The sequence below is a fragment of the Glycine max genome, chromosome 13 (genome assembly GCF_000004515.6).
Source record: "Glycine max cultivar Williams 82 chromosome 13, Glycine_max_v4.0, whole genome shotgun sequence".
Lineage (NCBI taxonomy): Eukaryota > Viridiplantae > Streptophyta > Magnoliopsida > Fabales > Fabaceae > Glycine > Glycine max.
Window position 1 is genome coordinate 23115073 of NC_038249.2, and position 18160 is coordinate 23133232.

The following is an 18160-nucleotide window of genomic DNA, read 5'->3' on the forward strand; positions in this document are numbered from 1 at the left end:
CCATACATGCTTCTGCCATAGGAATGAGAATCACCATGTAGTCTTATACATATTCCACCTCAGCCTTAGCAACAGCTTAGTGGTGGTCAGATGTCAGATTATGTAACGATGTTGTTTACTCTTTTTAGGTAATGCAAACAATATTTTCATCAATTTATTTTATTTTTTAATGAAAAATAATAACTATTTTTATTGATAAATATTTATGTAGGATAGATTCCAAATGAGTTAGTATCCACGTAAAGTCTGTTGGACATGAGAGTTATACCTAAAGGCATAAATAGTCATCAGGTCATACAACAACTTATATTGATGGCACGTGAGGGCCTTGCAGTTGGATGTAGCTTTGTTGATGAGCGAAGGTCTTAGAAAGTTAGCAAAGGTAGCAAAGGAGGTGGTAAAGGAGGTGGTCGTAAAGGCACTCGAGGACATTTGTTGCTTTATGTATAGTCTGTTGGATATTTTATATTATTATGTATTCGACTTATGATGTTTTTTGTACAAACTTATTTTTATGTTCTATGAACTTACTTTTAACGGTCTACGTTTTCCTTGTTTTTATGTTTAAATGACACATGCCTAGTAATGTAATAAAGAATAGAATTTTGATTAAATCCAAAAAACAAACAACAATAACAACAAGAACAACCACCACAACTAACATAAATTTCATCAATTAAAAACATGACTAAATAGAGTTATGATCTTCATTAGAGCTTGTTGTCGTCATTAATCAATGCATCAAAGCAATTATCTCTTTGACAGGTCTTGGTTTCCTTGGTTTACACGGTAGGGCAAGGATTTCTTCTAGAGATCGGTCAACCATTGCATACAACTTGATCAGACCTTTAGAACTAAACTATAAATAAATGAAAAATATCTTTCCCACTTGATTTTCGTTTATAAGCTTCATATGGTCGTACTCAACACAACCATCACCTACATATACATTTTTATGGAACGGTAAAAAACCTCAAATAAGCTTCTTCCACCTTGAACGACATCTATAACTGTTTTCCTCAAAGCAGCAAATGATATTTCCTCACTAATTTTTATAAACTTAGGACCATTAGACATTCAAACAATAAACCCTCAGTAGTTCATACCACATCACCATCATAGTACATAACAACAACTACTCCCTCCATCTTTAGACTACTCGTATTTATTATCACCTTATATTGTTCTCTCATGAGTCAATTATAAGCTACGACCAAGATTGTACTGACAAAATAGACAATTCAGATTGCATCGTGCTCTACAAAGACACTGTTGGCTTGTTAGATCGTCATAAATATGGTTGTTAAAACACAATATAAAATATTAAACTTTACTTTAAAAAAATACAATGAAATCATGATTTTATTGTATTGATTAACACAACAAAATCACGATTATGTTGTAAAGGGGGGCAACCGCATAACGAAAGCACGATCTCGTTATATAATTAGGGGTGGGATCAGGTAACACAATGAAAATATAATTTTATTGTGTTACCTCCACTATACAGCGGAGTCGTGTTTCCGTTGTGCAATTGGGGGTTGGATCAATTAACATAACGGAAATATGATTTCGTTGTGTTACCTCCACTACACAATGAAATTATGTTTTTATCGTGCAATTGTGTGGTGAAAAAAAAATGGAAGCACGATTTCGTTGTACACATGTACAACTTACAATAGAGACGTACTTTCATTATGCATTTTATTTCAACCCCAATTATACAACGGAAACATGATTTTATTATATAACTTTTTAGGAAGTAGTTTCAGAATATGATTAAAGTGCGTCCACATGTGAAGTGCCATTAGCAAAACTGCTAAGGCCAAAGAGTAACTCTCTTTCATGATCCCACTTGATACTCTTTAGGCCCAATACATATTGGGCGTCAGTTTTGTTTACCACATGGTTTTGTAAAGGTTGTTGTTTTCTACACCTTTTCTTAGCTTTTGGAATGACCAATTGAGAATGTAAAATTACATTCTGGATTGATTATATATTATTGATTTTTATAATAATTATTTTAAAACCATATATTAAGATATTTTTTAATTGATGACAATAAATTTTTACAACATAAGAAAATTAAACTCAATAAAATTGGATCATAAAATACGACCACTAAAGTCTAAAGCTTTCTGACCAGTATCACGAACTTGTGTGCAAAAATGAAAAGGGTGCTTGTGGATACGGAAAAAGAAAGGGGGGAAAAAGCATAACATGCAATCTTATGGTTCTCTTTATGGCCTTTCATCCCAATTTTTAATGTAACTTTTGGAAGGATTTTCGTTGATTATCACCTCACAGTTATGTTTACTATAGTATCTGGCTCTGGCCCCCCAAAAAATTCTTTATTGTCATCTTTTTTCACAAGAACAAAACTGTGTCATAATAGCATCTAGAAGGCTAAACAGGCCCATTTGGGGTGGCCATTTTTGAGTTGAAGGTGTAACATTATACGGGCTATACGAGCCATGTGCGACACATGTGAGTGGTGCATAGATTCACGCACACACAAAAAAAAAGACTTATTTTAGCCGAAACAATGAAAAATAACAAATATCATAATTGGTGCAACGTGTATCATTAGTGAGATGCCATGTCAGGATCTTCAATCGATTGTGACAAATCAGATCACTCTCTCTCACACACACAATCCTTTGCAAAATGCAAAGTATTATCATCACAAGTGAATGGCTGTCTTTGTTACACACCAAGCATTTTTTTTTGGACCACAAATTCGCACTCCTTTATGCTACAGAGAGAGAGGTGCTGTGAACTGCATCTCTCTCTCTCTCTCTCTCTCTCTCCTGCTGGAAATGGCAACTCTGCACTCTCTTGCATTGTCCTCTCCACTCTCCAACTCACTTCAGAAGCCACGCTCATGTGCAGGTAACATCACTTTTTCCTATTTTTCTATGAAATGTGCAAAGACTACTCTGAGATTATTTTAGAAGTAAAGTAAGGGTGATGAAATTAAGTTGGGCAATGTATGTATGTTCTCCTATTGAATTTGATAATATTTGTGTTAAGTTAGAAAAAAAAGTTTATTTTTCTTCTCTTCAGCATGCTTGGGGACTCAACTTAAAGGGTTCATCTAAAGTTCTACACCTGAAATTTCATAATTACATTGGAATTATTTTTGTGAGGTTAAGGGCTTTGAATCATTTTCAACTCAATATGGTTTGCCTCTGTTACGAGACACTAGGCATTCCAGGAGGCCAAATAAGATTAACAAAAGGAGGTGGCATTGTTTTCTTTTTCTATGTTTTTGCCCTCTTTTTTGCTTGACAACATAAAATTCCTGGTATGATGCTTCATTTTTCATTATACCATCATAATCATTACAGTAAAAGTTTATAATCTTAAGTTTTCAGACTTCCATCAAATTGATACAATTTCTGAATTGACCACAAAAACATCGGTGGACCAAAATGTGCCATGTTACGAGACATGCAAAGAGGTTATATGTTACTTTGCCTAATTTTCTCCGCTTCTTAAGAATAAGGGGGACTTCAGTGGTATATGTTTTGATTGATGACATCCCATGTTGTAGAGAAAAGTGACATTTTAACTGAGAATCTGCAATTCTTGACAGGATATACACTTTTCTAATGTTGTTAAGTCCCTTTAGTTTCAAGCTACGTTGCACCATTCTATGTGTAGGGCAGTTTCTTGTATCATCTTCATTGACCCCAAAGTGTAGAAGTTCTTTGAACTTTGCATATATATATATTGTTTCTTTGATGATATTTAGCACTAGCAAAATATGAAATAATGCTTGAGTTATGATGTTCCTGGTGAACATAATAGCCTCTTTGTTTATGCAGTCCCATCTTCAATTGTTCATCAAAGTACAAACTCTTCATTCAATGGTCAAACATTACACCTGCCGTGTTTAAGGTTACCTGTGCTAAGACAAAATACTCCCATGCACATGCCTGTTATCATGATGGTCAAACCAAAAATACAGTTCATCCAGGGAACTGATGAACAAACAATACCCGATGTGAGGCTGACCAAATCAAGGGATGGAACAAATGGCATGGCTATCTTCACATTTGATCAACCCTCAGTTTTCGATTCTTCGGGTGAAATAGGCGATATCACTGGATTTTATATGATTGATGAGGAAGGGGTCCTTCAGTCAGTTGATGTAAGTGCTAAATTTGTCAATGGGAAGCCCTCAATAATTGAAGCCAAGTATGTAATGCGGAGTCCACGGGACTGGGATAGATTCATGAGATTCATGGAGCGATACTCAAATGCAAATGGTTTGCAATTCATCAAAAAATGAGTTAATGTGCTAACTCTGCCCTTCTATTCTTTTGCCCTTTTCAGGAAGTTTGTGTTCTACGATATAGTCACATATAAAACCTGAGTGAAATGCTATATTGGCGTACATGTAACTTCAATTCACATACTCATGCATTTTCTGACACCCCAAGATTTTATGAAATTTTGCTTGTCCTGCTGCTGTTTCGCTATCATGTAACTGTTTTCTTATAGACAAGTTGGAAAGCTCATCACGAAATGACTTCCTTCTATTATGTTTTGAATAAGCAAAAAACTGTCAGGAAATATAGTACACCCAACACGCTGCATATTAATATTTTAGTATGTTTTGTTTCCTTTCCGTTTGTTCCGAGAGATATATTAATCAATTTTGATTCTTTTTGGATCAAGATGTATGGATTCATGGTCTTTGTGTTTGTATAGATCTTGTTCGCGGGTTAAATAGATAGATCATCAAAGAGTGTTAAACCACCTCTTGTAAACAAATATCTCAAGTGATTTGTCCCAAGGGTTATGAATGCAAATTTTAGATCAAATAGAAGTGTAACATGTGTTTCGGTTCAAGGAATAAGTAAACAGGGGTGTTTTAGTTTTGACTAAACCTGGAATACCAACTTAAGAAGCAATTAGTTCAATAATGATGGTAAAATAAGGCTTCCTATTATTAATACATTCTTATAAAATTGTAATGTCTAAGCACACGTACTCTAGCATTACATGTGCACCAGCCTTGGTCTAGTTCATCAATGAAAGCTGTGTGGGCTCAAAATCTCCCAAAGACAGTAGTATTTGGGTCCTGGTATGCCAACAATGTGTGCACTTGCAAAATTCAAAAGAAGTCAGATTGGAAAAGTTGTCATATATTATCTAATGATTTACAACAAAACTGTAAGGAAAAATACGAGTATAAATTTGTAGAAGTATCATTAACATTGACAAAAGATCAAGTTTTATTTTTTTTCCCGCTGGTTTTCTAAGAAGAGTTGTTTTATTCTTATAATATTTGTCTGCAGCTCATTTTTTTTCTCTCTCTAATACATTACACATCTTATTTCACACGTCTCATTCTTTTCTTCCCATCCCTCCTAGTTGTAGAAGAAATTGAAAAAAATTAAAACATGAATAAGAGTCAAACTTCTCTTCTATAAGAGAGGTTATCCATGTCAACTTTCTGGATTCTCCATTTTATTGATCATTTTCCTCGTGACATAAGACAGAAATCAAAACCTTGTGCAAATTGTTGGTCTGGGCCTGGTCGAATCAGAATAATTTTCTTCGCATCAGGATTAAGGTGCCAAATGCCAATGGTTTAATTATAACAGCTGTATTTTTTTGAATTAATTATAGGTATGTGTTGCATCACACTATTGGAACAGTACTTTAAAGAGAAAATTGCACAATAATATAATCATACTGAACATATGGAAGACGACAAAAACAGGAGAAAATTACACGCAGATGGAGAAAACAGAATGCTATAAACAATGGCAATTGCTCACTTCCATCTAAGCATTTTCATTAAGGACAAAAATATCATTTACCACACGGTCTTTGCTAAAAACAATGTTAAAAAAAGCTGTCTGGAAAGAAACTTCGGGTATTTTTCTCAAAATATGATGAATTGTTTTATCAAAGCGAATCTACACGTCAATACTTAATAGAGTTTATTTCATTCGTAACAAAGAAATAATGAATTTTCCAGTGACTTCTTTACTACCACCGACTGTTCAAAGGTCATTTAACAAACACAGTATCGTGTGCAATACCATAGAATTTCAGATTTTTAATTAATCAAATTCTAGATTTCACTGCGCCTACTACTTTTTTTAACCCAATATGTAGAAACGTAAATTATACAAACCAGAAAGCAGCTGGCGTGGAAAGAAAACAGCTCATACATTTTCTCTAGTTGCTTCCATTACAGTTAGTTAAACAAGACATCCATTCACACAGGTGCATTCAGCAAAATGAAATATTAACCCAATATACTAAAATGAATGTACCAATTTAACTATGAATAAAGGAACCAGACTATCAAACAATGCAAAAGTAGAAAACAGTAGAACATTTATTTTACTGAAAATTATCAAATATCTCAACAAATTATAGTTTTTGACAGGCTGATGCATCAGAGAAATGTCGCTTCAACTGATCTATCCGTGACTTCAATGGTTAAACTTGTTCTGGTTTGCCATTAACTGTAATAATTTTGTTTATATTTCCTATATGAATCAAATGAATAAAACTATTACATGAAAGGAATTATTAAACCTCCCAAATCATTCTAGGAACCACTAAGGAGTGAGGAGAATACATGAAGCAGAAATCAGAAAAACCTGTAACACAAAAATGTGTATAGCAAAGAATATGTCTCCATGTCAAGGGTTTCAATGAGGGAAGCTCGCTCAATATCCTAAGACACAAGTTCAGCAGTAAGTCCACAACAACACCCAACAATAATTTGTAATTTTTCTCCAATTCAAGCAAACCATTGTTAAGTCTGCATTAAGCCTTAAGCACCCTGCAGATTTTTTCTCCCTTCCATTCATGATTGATTTCTTCGCTCATTCTTCCAAGAATTTTTTGCAACTTCAGCAGATGAATCATTGGAATCTCCACTACCATCCTTTGGTTTGGAGAAGAAAGGATCCCATTCATGAGGTCCTACCTCATGCTCTCCCTCAGGCAACAAAGCATATTTCCAACTGTTCTCCTCAATGAAGTTGTCATCTGTGCGACCTTCAATAATATCCTTCCTCAAATTTGTAACCTTGTCAATTACTGCTTGCACCGCAACATCAAATGCATCTTTAAGAGTTTCTAATTTGGAGCGAGGATCAGCATATACTAGTCTTGGAATGAGACTAATGACCTCTTCTCTCATGATCTTCACCTGCTCAGGAGGTATCTGACTAAGCCTTTCCTCTATACTGATATTCCTCTTGCGGATATCATCCTCTGGAATGAAGACAGAATACTTAGTGTAATTCTTGGGAAGATGCCAAGTATATTGTGTATATGCTGAGCCAGGATGGAAGAAAACAGGTATACAACCAGCCAACATTGAATCAAAAGCAGATCTTCGCGTGTACGAATCACCCTGGGGTTGCAAGCAGAAAAGTGAGCTTTGAAACATCTGCATTATGCTGCTGGGAGAATGACATTTGCTTTCGCCAAAGTCGCATTCCAACAGCTTACAAACATTTGACCTTCTGCATTGATCAATTAACTGACCCCTGATTGATTTGGGGTTGCCAGGACGGGGAGCACCAGCAAAGGAGAAAAGCCACTTCCTATCTAGTTGCCTCATTCTATCTTGCCACATGAACACATCAGCATCCTTTGCAGGGTGGAAGTATGTAGGATACGGAATTCCAAAATCATTTGCATTCCAAGGGCTGGACTCAACCACAAGCATTGACATATTCTTTGCTGCTGGTAAAAACAGAAGCTTATTGCCCCAATCCGATTCTTCCTCAGATAGTCTCCTGAAATCCCATGTTATCCTTCCCGCAACAAGAAAATGGTCTCTTCCATTCATTGTGCTCCACTCTGGCCTCTTCATGAGCCAGTGAACCAGATCAAGAGAAGCAGCATCCCTCATTGAAATATTATAACCCCAAAGATAACGTGCTATGTCAAATCCAGCATAAAAGGGCACAAAAACCGCAGCAGCAATGGAGGAATCATTTGTCAAGCACTCATACTGCTTCATCCGGTTGCCAAATATCACATCAACAGCAAACTGATTAGTAGCATACCAGCCAGTATTAGAGAACACCCCTTCAGCATTCTCAAGGGGCGGACCAAGGCCAGCATTGGTGGTGAACTTACACATATTAGTCCAAAGACTCAAACTTTTGCACTCCTTCAACATATCCTCATTAAACCTGGAGGGAAGGTCATGCACATAAATGTACCTCCCCCCACAGGGATCACTCTTGTTTTCAGAAGCTCTCATTGCTCTCATAAAAGGGAAAATCTTCTCGGCGCGAGGGGTGTCAGTGTCAGCATCACTCCGCCGCACATCGGGATCAGGTAAGCCAATCTTTCTAGGAGAGGCTTGCACTTGATGGATTGGGGGAGGTTCATAACCAACAGAAACAGGTGTTGTTGATAGGGTTGAGTGATCTAGATCAACATGATTATTATAACTATTCTTTCTACTGCTATTGGCATTGGTATCATCTCCTGAAAGTACCACAAAATGGAAGTAAAGGAGCAAAAACCAGAAGAAAGCAGAAAGGGATGCTAAACAGCAAAGGCGGGAATTCTGGTTCTTTGCTGCTGCCCCTTTTTCCATTTGGTCAGGGCGCTTTCTCATTGCATTTCAATTCAAACAAACAAACACTGATTCATAAGGGTCACAGCCAAATCGAAAAACCTGATACAACAGAGATTGTGATTGCTGAGTAATCTGAGAGCTCAAAACAAAGGGAAGGAAAAAAAAAGAGTACAACTTTGCAGGTATGCTAAATACTAAAGAGTGATCACAACAAGACAAGGAAATGTGAAATTGACGTTGTTGGAATGAAATCAACAACGAGTGATAGACAGCACTTGACAGAGAAAAAGAAAAGAGGAATGAATGAATGAGGAGTGACCTTGTTTGTTTGAATTTGTTCCTTAGATTAGGCAAAACGAAATCGTATGATCAAAAGAGAGAGAGAGAGATGGTGACATACAAAGAGAGAGAGGAATCGAGCATATGAAGGAGTGAATTTTGCAGAGAGATTGATAAATGAAGGAGAGAGGGAGGGTGGCGCATGTTAGTAACGAGCGCGGGGGATTGTCTTACATGTCGGTGTCGTGTGAGATTGCGACGCGTAGGGTTGATGAAAGTGTGAGGTTGTTCCCATCATTTTGCATTGCATGAATTTTGTAATAACTCCGCGTCAATAACTTGGGGCTACCAACAAATCCCCAAGTTTATGTCTTCCACTCATCATTTTTTATTTTATTTTATTTTTAAAACTTTCAATAATTTCTTTTTTTTTTTAAGTACTAGCATATTAGGTGAATATAAAATATAACTAAAAACTACAGTTTATTCAAACGATTAAAAAACATCCAAATCTCACACCGACTGCTTCACTTCTTAAAGTGTAACTTATATAGTTTATATATCCGTTAAACAATTTCACTACTAAGATGAAATCTAACACGTACATTATCAATGTGTTATATCCTCCTTTTTGGGTTTCCTTTGAATAGAAAAGGTATAACAAATCGTTTTTCTCAATAAATCACCATTAGGGGGTTTAGCAATTTGCAACCTTTTACACTTTAAAAACCCTACTTTTGCTCAAGGCTACTTTCTTTCCTTTTCTTTATAATATTTATTTATTGGTATGAATTTAACATTTATCCAATGACTTTTTTATATATACAGTACAATTCTTTCCTTTTTCAAAGTTATTCAATTTCCGTTTCTACGGAAAAATAGATTAATTCCAAGATTTATATAAATTATGTTATTTTTATGCTATAAAAAGGCATAATGAAATGGATTAATTTATAGTAATAAAAAATTATTCGAATAAATTAGATTGGTGGGCTCATGCACGCGGACTAGGTCCCTAACATACGTGTCAAAGACATTTTGGTCGCCTTATATCGTATATAAGTTGGTTTTTTGGAAGGCATTTTTTTATATCGTATATAAGTTGTTTTTTTCTTCAGCTGTCAAAGACAGGATCAACAAGGGAGGTTGATTGGAAGTTTGAACCTGCCGAGGACTAAACAAGTGCATAAAAGAGAACACATCATTGGAAATGTGTCATTTTTTTATATCGTATAGAATGACATTGAATTTGATCCAAAGACGTCTACGTTCGGAAATCAACAAGTATCTGGATTTTATTATCATCATCAACCATGATCACATATTCTACAGATTATGAAAGGAAGATATAAAAGCATTTCAGATTTTTTTAAATAGTGAAATTAAATGGTGGTAGTACAAGCAAGACAGAAAAATGATTCAGGATCAAACATCCAAAGAATCTTACGGCCAAGAATCTGGAGTGACCCTTTCACTGATAGTAGAACCAAATTGTGGGCCTCCTTTCCTATATGAGATAAGAAACTCAATAGGGTATCCCTTCAGCTTGTGAGGAACAATTCCAAGATCATTGAAAGTCAAAGCTGCAAATTTCATCAAACAAAAAATGTGGGACATAAGAGACACAGTTCTATAATGTCTCGAGAAAAAAAATGACCTTATGATCAAATAAAGAAACTTACCATTTTCTGAAACAACGGTATCTGTAGTCAAAGCCTGGATCTTATCCAGATTTAATATCTCAGGAACAGGTAGTGGAAAGGGGACCTTGTTTAGTAATATTTCTCTTGGTGTTGCCAATGCCTGAAATCAAACATACCATACACAACGTTGGCATTTTACAAAACCACAGCTTCACACTATAAACTCGCAACATTAAACGAGAATTCATCACCCGTAACGTAAGCAGCCAATACCCAGCTAAAACAAGAAAGGACCAAATGATAGCTATCTTTCAACTCACAAATGTGATTCAGAGCTGCAAACTAGGAGCCTTATGCCACATAAATAGTTAAATACACAGCAAATTATCTCAAATCTATGTTTGATTGCAAGTTCATCTACATTTTAAGAGTAGGGATTTGAACAAATTTTATTTGACTGGGGGAATATTGCCTTGTTGCCATGAATGATAATCTGATGGGGACCAAGAATGGTTGGGTATTATTATTTCAAATAGAAAAAGAGATTGGCAGATTAATCTAAGATATGATAAGTTGTTGGTCTATGAGTTGGGCTCTATTACAATCCCAGTTACATATTTACTATTGAACTGGATACATAAGAAACAAAGTGAATTCAATATGCATCGAAATTTTATAAATGTGAAACTCCTAGAATTGTATTCTATTTATAAATATCTCAAACAATATTAACCCCACAAGACCAAAGGTGTGTTCATTACTGGCTTGGCTTTCCAATGGTAAGTAGACATCAACAAATTAGAAGTGGTTAACACTTAACACACCTTTGCAATGGGGAAAGGCACCTTCACATATCGAGGCCATTCTCGAATTGTATCAAACATAACGTCTGCCTGCAATTAACACAGATTCTACATCATTTCAACAATTTCTTCTTCCAACTTTTCCCCAACAAATAGAACCTCTTGTTTTGACAAGATATGAAATATAAAATTCTAAATTGCAAAACAATAAAGAGATAAAGAGTTTACCAATTCATGCACAGTAAAGATCTCTGGACCACCCAGTTCATAAATTTTTCCCATGCTAGTGCCATCATCCTTCAAGAGTGAAGTGAGTGCAGCAGCAACATCAATAACATAAACAGGTTGGATCCTGCAATAATTGCATTTGTCAGATAAAAAAAATGAATTTCAAAGCTGAAAGAAGTCAGAACCAGTAACAACACAATTCACTTTGGTAAAAAAAGAAAAAAAAAGATTGAAGTTCATAGTAATTGCCTAATAGATTTATACATACTTTGTGCTCCCATCTCCAAACAACGGAAGAAAGCCATACTTTTTAGCAAAATGAGCCCATGGATTCAAAATCCGATCCTCTGTACCAATCATTACAGCAGGTTTCAAGATTGTGGCCTGTAGAGGTTAGCATTAGAATTCTGATATTATACTATTAACTCTTGCAACATGGCAAAGCATGAAAATGCCCCATATTCCAGTGCAAAATGACCACACATATCAAATGTTTTTTACATCATCATTTACATGAAAACCAATATGTATTTATAATTGGTTATCTGGTATACAATCAATCATCACTTGCAGTGTGTTTGGTTAGAGGGAAATGAAGGGGAAGAGAGGCAAGGGAGAGTTTTTTCAATTTTACTGGTTTAAAAATATGGGAGGGAAGGGGAAATAAAGAGGCTCAATTCCCTCGCCTCCTATTTGTATCCCCTTCAATATTGGGGGTTTTGGATAGTAAGTGGTTTATAATTCTTGAACTTTCCAGACTAAACTGTCCCCAAATTTTATTTTACCTTTCATCTCCTCCATTACTATTAATAAGTGTCAGTATATTATCCTTATTTTCCCTCCCCTCTACTTCATTAAAATCTCACCTCTCCTCCCCTTCCCTTCCTTGAACCAAACACACTGTTAAAAACAGGATAAATAAAGAAATAAATAAACAAACAACTAAATAAATAAAACACTTTCTGAAGAAATTTGGACAAGTAGCAAGTTAATGATATCAAACTATCTTTTTACTTAATATATTTAGGAGAGTGCTAAATAAACTCCAAAACCTTACAAAGAATGAGTCAATCATTTTTCATTTACCATTTCTTTATAAAATAATAGAAGCCAAGACAAAGACAAAGACAATCAATAGTTCATACTAATATAATTAATGTACCAGGGTGCTAAAAGAAATATATTGGCAGGGTCTTTGACTTCCATAATTCAGTATAATTTGTTTTTATATTTTTTAAGAAAAAACATCAATTAATTTCATCCACAAACTTATTAAAACAAGAATGTGGCCTTTTGGGAATGGATTTTCTCATGTTGAATTTATCATGTTAAAAATTTGTATTTACCATTCACAAATTTTGTAGGTCCCACCTATGTAATGTACATGAAGAGAGAGACAATTTTCAAATGACAAGGTCATGTGAAAATACAACATGAGAGGATTCATTCTCTAGCCTTTCTTGTTTACCCTCAAATGTGAATGGCTAGAGTGAAAAACTGCTGCTCTTACACATGATAAAGGAACTAGAACTCTAGAAGTAAATTATTTAGTCTGGACACTGAGAAAATTAAATGTACCTCAGGTAGTTCCCTTAAAATCATTTCCTCAGCAGCTGATTTAGTTCTGAGCATCCTAGATGGAGATGAAGGAGATGCACCTAAACAAGAAACTTGAATAAATCTCAGGATACCACCATGCTCTTTGGAAATCTGCAACTCACAGACCATTACTATACAATTAATAAAATTAAAAAACCAGGTCAAGTTAGGATAGGAAACCACAAAACTTTAAAATAATACAAATATTCAAACTAAGCCATGCTTTGCATGGCTCCATATTAGGTCACTTAATATGGACTAACCATCACAATTGTCTTATGCCTCTGACTCAATACTCAAACGAAATCCCTTAAAAAATAGTTTATAAAGCAAAGCTTGCAAGTTGCTAGACACTCCTCAGCCCACATGAACCGCTTTGAACTTATACACTTAATATTTTCCTCGGGCAAACTCATTTTACTCAACCAAGCACACCAATAAAATTTTAAATTAATTGTAAAATTGTTTTGGGAGACTTTCTTTTACATAATTCAAATTTCGAGCCATGGCACAGCAGTAAAGTTGTGCCTTGGTGATCGGTTGGTCATGGGTTCAAATCCACAAACAGTCTCTTTGCATATGTAAGGGTAAGGCTGTGTACAATGATCCTCCTCCATACCTTCACATAGCAAGGAGCCTCAGGACACTGGGGACTGGGGTACGTTAGTTTTATTCCAGTATCATGATAGGAGGCACTATTTAAAGAGAACAGTTGAACACTGATCCAGCATACCCCTCTACAATCTACACAAGTGCAGCACCACTTTTTGGGGGTAGAGGGAGCAACCAGAATAGTTACAAAACATGTAAAGAACTTAATATGCAGTTTGAGACACTGCCACACAGAAAAATTTAGACATGACCCACATTTGCCACTTGGAATAATTACTAGTTGACCAGATTACATAATAAAATAAACAAATTCTTAAGAAACTCCCACAACAGATAAACTTGACATGTTGACTTTCTCTGACCCTTTTCTCTCAAAGGTTCTTGAACATCCTAAATTATACAATTAAATTTATTTGCCTTTTAAGAACTACAATGAGCTATTGTTATTACGTATCAGAAATAAAAATCAATAAGCAAGCATGCACATAAAAAGAAATGTTTTAACCGAGAAAGAGCGAAAAGCAAGTGAATGATGACAGCAAATGTAAAAGAACATACCTTTGCTAGTTGCTCAGCCATGTGATAGTGCACTTCTTCAAAGCTGTAGTTTCTTGTCTCATAATCCCTTCCTGCCAACAACCAAATAAGGCAGAATGAGTGTGTGATTGAAACACAAAGAGTCGTATACTTCAACATATTGAAACATTCAAAGCGTAAAATTACAAGACAAGATGTATACCAATAAGGTTGATAACAACATTGGCCTTAGCCATCACAGCTTTTACTGAACTTTCATCCCTTGGATTGTATTTCATGGGTACAATCTGGGCATATTAATCACTGGAAGGTTAGCACAAATAGCAGATAGAAATAATCCACACACATAGCACTATTAACCTTTCCATTCTGACCAAAAAGAAAGAGGAGGCAAGAGAGGACTCTACACATATAAAAACATTATCTTAACTACCTGTCCCAAATCCCCCATCAATTTGAGATGACGGGGATTATCTTCAGAGCCTCGGAAAGGAACTAGGACTTGAGATCCCATTTTAGCTAGACAAGGGAAACAACATCACCAAAAACAATCAACACAATACAGTTAGGGGGGAAAAGTAAAAGCTGTAACAGAATTCATTCCAAAATATTTTATTTACAGGAAAAAAAAAATTAACATTCTGATAACATTTTTCTAAAACAATTATAAATCCCAGAAACATACATACCAAGTTGTTGGACAACATAACGACCTAAGAATCCAGTTGCCCCAAATACTGTAGCAATAATGCCACTGCAAAAAGAATTGCTTTCAAGCATTACTTTATCAACCTAGCAGCTGTATAAGCTAACAAGACTACTTTAACAATGCATCAACATCTTCTAAGCCTTCACTTAAATTAAAAAGAAAAGAAAAAAAGCAAAGGTAAAAAAGAGAATTCAAGTGTTAAGTAAATCAAGTATAGAAGATCAAAAGAAGAACAGAAGATTTTAATTCTCCATAAGATGTACCTAATCATTCATGGTCAATTAACCATAATTCATACTGTAAGACTCTTTTTCAAAATGACAACCCTTTCTATCCAATCATAATGCTCAATAACCAAATTAAACAAAGAGAATCTAGCCTTTAGAAGAACAATTAAACCTAGACTTAAGACTTCATTAAAATGGCTCAAAGCACAACAAAAATCCATGACATGACTTCAAAAAGATATAATATTAAATGCCATAGACCCAGCCAAATAAGTCAATTAGTGATAACACAAAAGATTATTTACAGTGTCTGATCCTTTTTAAACATGCAAAATCAATCTACAGTTACAGTTGAGTTGTATCAAACCATTCTTGCAATATTGTCTTGAACATCACTTCATCCTAAGAAACACAACTTCGTTTGTTGAAAACTCTAATAAAATTCTTATAGCATAGGAACTTCATCCAATTAGGAAAATTAATATGATCTCCTTCTATACAACATAAATCAAGAGGTGAAAAATCACCTATACTAAGCATCTAAGTGCAGTAACACCAGCTCAAAATTAACAGGCAATGGAGAAATTACAAGTTGTTGGCCACACTCTCACTCTAGAGTTCAGACTACAGTTTAGTTTAGTTTTGTTGCTCATGCAAGTCCTGCATGGTCATAATCGGATCCCATAAATCGAGTCCATGGCATTGCATCCCCAACCTAGAAACTCACTCCTGCATCAAGCTTAAGCGAAATAGAATTCTCAAGCCTCATCTATACCATTCATATAGCTCTCCAGGATCTGCTTCAATAAATCAAGGACTTATTTAACAATCCAAGCCCAATCCACTTGACAATACAAGTAACACCAAAGTCACAAGCCTCACTTGACAGCTCAGAACTCATATAATAAATAAATCTAAATTCTAAACCCGTTTCGTTTTCCTTTACATGTTTCCCCAATCTTCGAGGACCTAAACACTTGTTTTACTTGAAAATGTAGGTCCTCAACCAACAATAATGATAAATCAAGTAATCTCATTACGAAAATCCAAAAAACAAAAAAAAAAACCTAGAGCGAGAATGAAGAAGGAATGAGGTAAACCTGACGGAGGATCGTCCACCAGTGCCCTTACGAACGAGGTGACCAACTCCCTTGGTGGCGAGGGTAGAAACGTAACGCTCGTGATCCATTCCATAATCTGAAACAACAAATCACAATTAGCTGAAAACGAAGCTGAGTTAGAGCGAGACGCAAACATTACTCGGAAATGGAAGATTACGGTGATCGGAAATTGGATAGATGGACTTGAGCGACGTCGATGGCCTCAGCGATTGCTGCCCTAAGCGCCTAGCAATGGTCTGCATCTTACCGTGCCCACACTCACACACAACGCAACAGAAGAAGAAACTCAACACAAATGCAATTGGGACTGTGGAGGGTGCACGCGAACGTTGTCAACGACCTAAGTTGGGCTCCATGTTATAGTGAGCCCAGATCTGTGCTCCATCAATTCCCTTGGGGGAACTACTTTGCACACCCAATGTTTTTCTGGTACACCCAACAACTTCTTTTGTTTTTTCAAAATTACCCCTTTTTAAAAACATACAGATTGCAAATTCGTATGAAGAATTCATACAGATTGACAATCCGTATGATTCTTATGGATTCTAATCCATAAGAATCATACGGATTGTCAATCTGTATGAATCCTTCATACAAATTCACAATTCGTAACGACAAATCCATAAGGCCAACCTTCCCTACCTCCTCCTCACCAACTCCGCTACACCACCTCCGCTGCACTACAGCACCGCCACCTCCTTCATGGCCATTGCCCTCCCTCTGGTCACGTGAGGTCACCGCCAACCTCCTTCGCGTGAGGTCACCACAGATCGTTGTGTGAGGTACCTTCGCTCCTCCTTCATCGTCACGCGAGCACCTCCTCCTCACGCCGCATGCATCCTTTGTCGCCGTCAACCTTGTTGTAGAGGTCCATGGTCTTATGGAATACGAATTCATAATGGCCTTATGGATTGCGAATCTGTAATGACCTTACAAATTGGTAATCCATATATGTTTCCTATAAGGATATTTTTGGTTTTTCACCCTAAATGCTGGGTGTACCAGCAATTATGTTGGTGCCCAAAGCAACGCCATGCCCTTGGGCTGTGAAGCCCCTTCAAATCATTTTTTTATATTAATAAATAATTATGGCTACATTTTAATTGTAGTCCCTTTAATATGTGATTTGCAATTTTGTTCTTCACATTTTAATTTTTATTCAAACTTCAATTTTTCATACGTTTTAGTTTTTTTATTTTAGTACAATTAATCCTAGACTTAAAATATACCATCAAGAAATACTTTAAAAAATCAAAATGTAAAGATAAAAGAAAAGAATGCATGCAAATTTGAGAAATGAACCATAATTACAAATTTTATAAATTCTGGGAACTAAAATCACTGGAAAAATAAGAGAACTAAAATCGTAAATGATACAAACCACTAGTTGATTTTTTTTATATTATACTTAAGTGATTCTTGGTTTCAGTGTTTATTTTTTTTTTTAAATAATTTTTATTTTCAAATTTTCAAGATTTATAAAACATGTATCAAGAAGTAAGTACTCTAAGGAGTCTCCGCGTTTTAACTTTTTCATAAAAGACCGAAAATATTGATTTGCTGTTTTCAATTTTTAGTCTATTTTTTAAAATATTTTTAGAGAAAATATTTTATAAATTTTAAGCAAACATATTTATCTCTTATTTTCTGTTTTTTTAAATGAAAACAAAAAACACTCAAACTAAACACAACCTTAAACTTCCATCAATTTTATAACATAACAGTGTATCTTGATTACTAATATACTTTTTTCTTGATTTATGATGCTATTACATTAATTAAGCAAAATTAGTATAATGTCAAAAAATAAAAATATCAATC

The 18160-nt window shown here is 35.3% G+C and overlaps 3 protein-coding genes across 4 annotated transcripts; 1 reads left to right on the forward strand and 2 right to left on the reverse strand.

Annotated features, from left to right (window-relative positions):
- Window positions 1-2708: 2708 nt before the first annotated feature.
- LOC100306491 (photosystem II reaction center PSB28-like) lies at window positions 2709-4685 on the forward strand. Its single transcript, NM_001248876.2, has 2 exons — window positions 2709-2892; window positions 3831-4685. The coding sequence occupies exons 1-2, from the start codon at window positions 2820-2822 to the stop codon at window positions 4295-4297; spliced, it is 540 nt and encodes a 179-aa protein (NP_001235805.1). The 5' UTR covers window positions 2709-2819; the 3' UTR covers window positions 4298-4685.
- Window positions 4686-6346: 1661 nt separating this feature from the next.
- LOC100780467 (xyloglucan galactosyltransferase MUR3) lies at window positions 6347-9140 on the reverse strand. Of its 2 annotated transcripts, none has more exons than XM_003541324.5 (2): window positions 8982-9140; window positions 6347-8680 (listed from the first exon to the last, which is right to left on the reverse strand). In XM_003541324.5, exon 2 carries the CDS (start codon window positions 8618-8620, stop codon window positions 6842-6844), a length of 1779 nt encoding a protein of 592 aa, XP_003541372.1. In that variant the 5' UTR covers window positions 8621-8680; window positions 8982-9140; the 3' UTR covers window positions 6347-6841. The 2 variants fall into 2 exon arrangements, with proteins under 2 accessions (XP_003541372.1, XP_006594056.1); XM_006593993.4 differs by having other exon boundaries at window positions 8901-9125.
- Window positions 9141-10129: 989 nt separating this feature from the next.
- LOC100796585 (NADH dehydrogenase [ubiquinone] 1 alpha subcomplex subunit 9, mitochondrial) lies at window positions 10130-16704 on the reverse strand. The gene is made up of 12 exons (XM_003542394.5): window positions 16497-16704; window positions 16319-16415; window positions 14972-15036; window positions 14716-14801; window positions 14485-14569; window positions 14304-14374; window positions 13113-13244; window positions 11803-11918; window positions 11535-11658; window positions 11328-11396; window positions 10543-10663; window positions 10130-10443 (listed from the first exon to the last, which is right to left on the reverse strand). The coding sequence occupies exons 1-12, from the start codon at window positions 16579-16581 to the stop codon at window positions 10304-10306; spliced, it is 1191 nt and encodes a 396-aa protein (XP_003542442.1). The 5' UTR covers window positions 16582-16704; the 3' UTR covers window positions 10130-10303.
- Window positions 16705-18160: the final 1456 nt, after the last annotated feature.

Excerpts from the sequence above, each read along its gene's own strand:
- LOC100306491 (NM_001248876.2), top strand. The coding sequence starts at position 2,820 with ATGGCAACTCTGCACTCTCTTGCATTGTCCTCTCCACTCTCCAACTCA. Across the intron at positions 2,893-3,830 it reads GAAGCCACGCTCATGTGCAG|TCCCATCTTCAATTGTTCAT; the intron begins GTAACATCACTT and ends TTGTTTATGCAG.
- LOC100780467 (XM_003541324.5), bottom strand. The coding sequence starts at position 8,620 with ATGAGAAAGCGCCCTGACCAAATGGAAAAAGGGGCAGCAGCAAAGAAC.
- LOC100796585 (XM_003542394.5), bottom strand. The coding sequence starts at position 16,581 with ATGCAGACCATTGCTAGGCGCTTAGGGCAGCAATCGCTGAGGCCATCG. Across the intron at positions 11,659-11,802 it reads TTTGGAGATGGGAGCACAAA|GATCCAACCTGTTTATGTTA; the intron begins GTATGTATAAAT and ends CAATTATTGCAG. Across the intron at positions 10,664-11,327 it reads TGCCTTTCCCCATTGCAAAG|GCATTGGCAACACCAAGAGA; the intron begins GTGTGTTAAGTG and ends GTTTGATTTCAG.